Source organism: Camelina sativa, chromosome 4 (genome assembly GCF_030686135.1).
Source record: "Camelina sativa cultivar CO46 ecotype springtype chromosome 4, ASM3068613v1".
In the NCBI taxonomy this organism is placed as follows: Eukaryota; Viridiplantae; Streptophyta; class Magnoliopsida; order Brassicales; family Brassicaceae; genus Camelina; species Camelina sativa.
Genome location: NC_141883.1, coordinates 13,594,665 through 13,597,821, shown reverse-complemented (window position 1 = coordinate 13,597,821; position 3,157 = coordinate 13,594,665). Strand labels below are relative to the sequence as shown.

Genomic DNA, 3,157 nt, shown 5'->3' with positions numbered 1-3,157 from the left:
ATGATGTTACCGAAGCAGTGCCGGCTCAAGGTTTTTAGGGGTCCAGGACATTTTTTTTTTTTGAATAAAAGACCAACTTTTTTTAACCTCTGTTATATGTTAAAAAAATATGGATTTCATTTGTTTGTGTCTATTTATCTTGCATTATTTTTTTTGTACTACTTTATCTTGCATTATTTATTTTTTTGTGCCATTTAATCTTACATTATTTATTTCCTTAATCGATGAATCTGGAACTGTCGCAGCTCTTGTCCCCTATCTAAGTCGGCACTGTACCGAAGTCCTCATGCTAGGAGAATAATATGATGGCATATAAACATGAGGGGATATACATGTTTAAAAAGACAAGTGTGATGAAAATTAAAAAATAAAATGTGCTCATTTATAAAATAGAATTATAACTAGGCGGCCCAATAATGAGTCTAATTAACCCAAATGATCTACGGCCCGGACATTTTTCTTCACAATCTTTTGTTGTGTTGTCGTGTTTCATTTCGATAATATATAATTTTGGTAACATGTGAATAATTTTATATATAGCTTGGTTCATTTGTTCAAGATCCAAATTTTTTTTTTCGTCCAATGTTTTAAATCTTTTTTACTTTTTTGAGATTTTTTGCTTTTGTTTTTTCCCCTTAATTTTTAATTTATAGCTAAGTTATACCAACTACAAGTCAAAGTCAACTCTTTAGCTCAACATGTCGAAAAGTATCATTCCGTTCATATTGCTTGTGTTGTGTGTAGACAGACATTAAGACATTACATATCATATAGGATTAAAATTAGGTTGGTGCATTTTCTTCTCAAATCTGTTCTCAAAGATCAAAACATATATATTCTTAATTACAAGACAAAAAAAAAGATCGTAAAAAGCAATATGGGGTTCTTCACATTAATTAAAAATTACAAGATCCCAACAATTGAAACAAAATTAAAATGAAACGAGATACTCATAGTAGATATGTATATTTGCAACATACATAAAACAAAAAAGTTTAATTTTCTTATACTGAAACATTGTTTTCAAAGAGAGATGAAACCTTCGCTGACAAGCAAACCAAAGAAGAGGACGAAGAGGCCAGCACCAAGAGATTTGCCAGGATCAACATACGTCTGAGAATAAGCACCAAGAGTCAACGCAGCTCCAACGAGCCCGATCACCAAAGATTGCATGTTTCTTCTGCTCACGCTTCTCTGCCTTGGCTTCACCTTCTCTTCTTGATCTACAACTTCTTGTTCTTGCTTCTCGTCTACTTTCTCCGTCTTTCTTCTTTCTCTCACCATCTTTAGGATTCTTTGATGAATGGAGAGATTCTGATTTATGATTCTATGATGTGGGTTTGGTTGTGTGTTGTGATTTGTTGTTATTATAAGTTAATGATGGAGACAAAATGTGTTCTTTTGGGGATTGCTTTGAGGCCTTTTGATAGACAGAAAAGTCAACTCTCTTATAGAAGAGTAAGTGGTCGGTATAGATCCAAAACTATTATATTTTAATTACTATTTTGTTATAAACAAACAAGTGGTCAGAGTTGAAGTTAGGCTAATGTTTTATGTTTACAATAGTATAATAATGTTACTCCAAAATTAATATAAAATTTAAAAGATTGCCGTTATGTAAAAATGTAAGTTGTGTTTATTCTGCCTAAATTTTTTTGACCCGTCAATGAATTACATATTAGTATATTACAAAGGAGTAAGAAATATATATACCAATTAAATGTGATGTCAAAAACGTTATCATGTTTTTGTGAAATAAATTACATAAAAAAAAATATGTGGACGATTATTTATTTATTTTTTTTTTTTGGACAAACATTTACTTTCATTCCATTAAAGAAGATAACAAATACATAGCAAAGAGGATTTTGAGAATCCATTGTTTAAAACAAGCTTGAAATGGGCATTTCCCAATGCCAAAATAACAAAGCAGCAAAGATAAATAAGGTAGATAAGGTTAATCGACAACTGATTCTTGAGAGCTTTGAGCCAAAAGCTATAAAACATATTGGTACATGTGAGGTCAAGGATTATCGATACTTCTTCCATGATGGATGAAGATATTGCCACTGTCGTAATAACATGACGAAGTAGCGTTGAGTAGAGGGGCAAAGCTGTGATTCTCGCCGGCATGAGAAGAGCTACAGAGTGTAAAGCTTTGACAAGGGTTCGAGCAGGGATCGAGATGCTCTGATGCTTGAGGTGGTTTGCTAGTTTCGCCAAGACATGAGACCTGGTCTAGGACAAACCATAGCCATAAACAATGCTCGGACAAATTGGAATCGGGAACCAAATACCACAAAAACTCAAACAATAAGGTTCATAAATCAAAGCCTTAAGGGATACTTCTACCAGGGTTTTCAGAAGATGGAAGCTATGCCATAGTAACAACGGTGAATTACTTCTCCGATGGATTCCATAGGCATCGTAATCTTGATCACACCGTCGACTAGGTTTTAACTTCGACAATTTAGATATGAGGTCGTACCTGTTCTTAAACGGATTTGTAATTGAGGCACACTTATTGGGCTTAAAAAGTTGGGGCCTTAATGGGCCAAAAGCTGATTGAGGGTCCACCAAGGGAAACCCTAATCAACCTTTGGCTATCAACGGAGAGAGACCAAGGCGGCTGACCGGGAAGGGTTGAAAGGTTTGCCGTGAACACGGGCTCATCGGAAATACATGATGCATCAATAGTTTGGTATGAGTTTGGTCCGATGTTACGGTGGAGAGGAAAGAAGACTTACTCGTTCCAGATTGTTTAGCAGTTGCCCCCAGAAGAAAATCGCCTTGTGCCGTCGACGTCTCCCCTGAGCATGGCGCATCTACTGGTCCAAGAGGGATGCCTCCTGCCAGTAACGAAGTCCAGGGTGAGGGTTCTTCAGGGGTGAAGTGAAGTATAAATCGAAAAAATTTCAGATCCAAAAGGGGATCCAATTTTTGTAACTCGCTAACTTGCAAATGCTTCTGTTTTTGTGGTGCGGAGTTGAGAGAGGGAGTTCACCGGAAACCGCCTCTGTCTTTTGGTTGATAAGCAGCCGTCGGGGTATAAAGGGTTCAAAAGAGCTTGAAAAGCTTGGACAAAAGGAGAAAAAAAGGGGAAAAACTTAAACAGAGAGAAAAAAGAAGCAGGATCTTAAAGCAAAAAGGAGTATCG

The 3,157-nt window shown here is 36.0% G+C and overlaps 1 protein-coding gene across 1 annotated transcript; it reads right to left on the bottom strand.

The window, feature by feature from the left end:
* Positions 1-861: 861 nt before the first annotated feature.
* Positions 862-1,433, bottom strand: LOC109132664 (uncharacterized). Its single transcript, XM_019244579.2, has one exon. The coding sequence runs from the start codon at positions 1,282-1,284 to the stop codon at positions 1,024-1,026; it is 261 nt and encodes an 86-aa protein (XP_019100124.1). The 5' UTR covers positions 1,285-1,433; the 3' UTR covers positions 862-1,023.
* Positions 1,434-3,157: the final 1,724 nt, after the last annotated feature.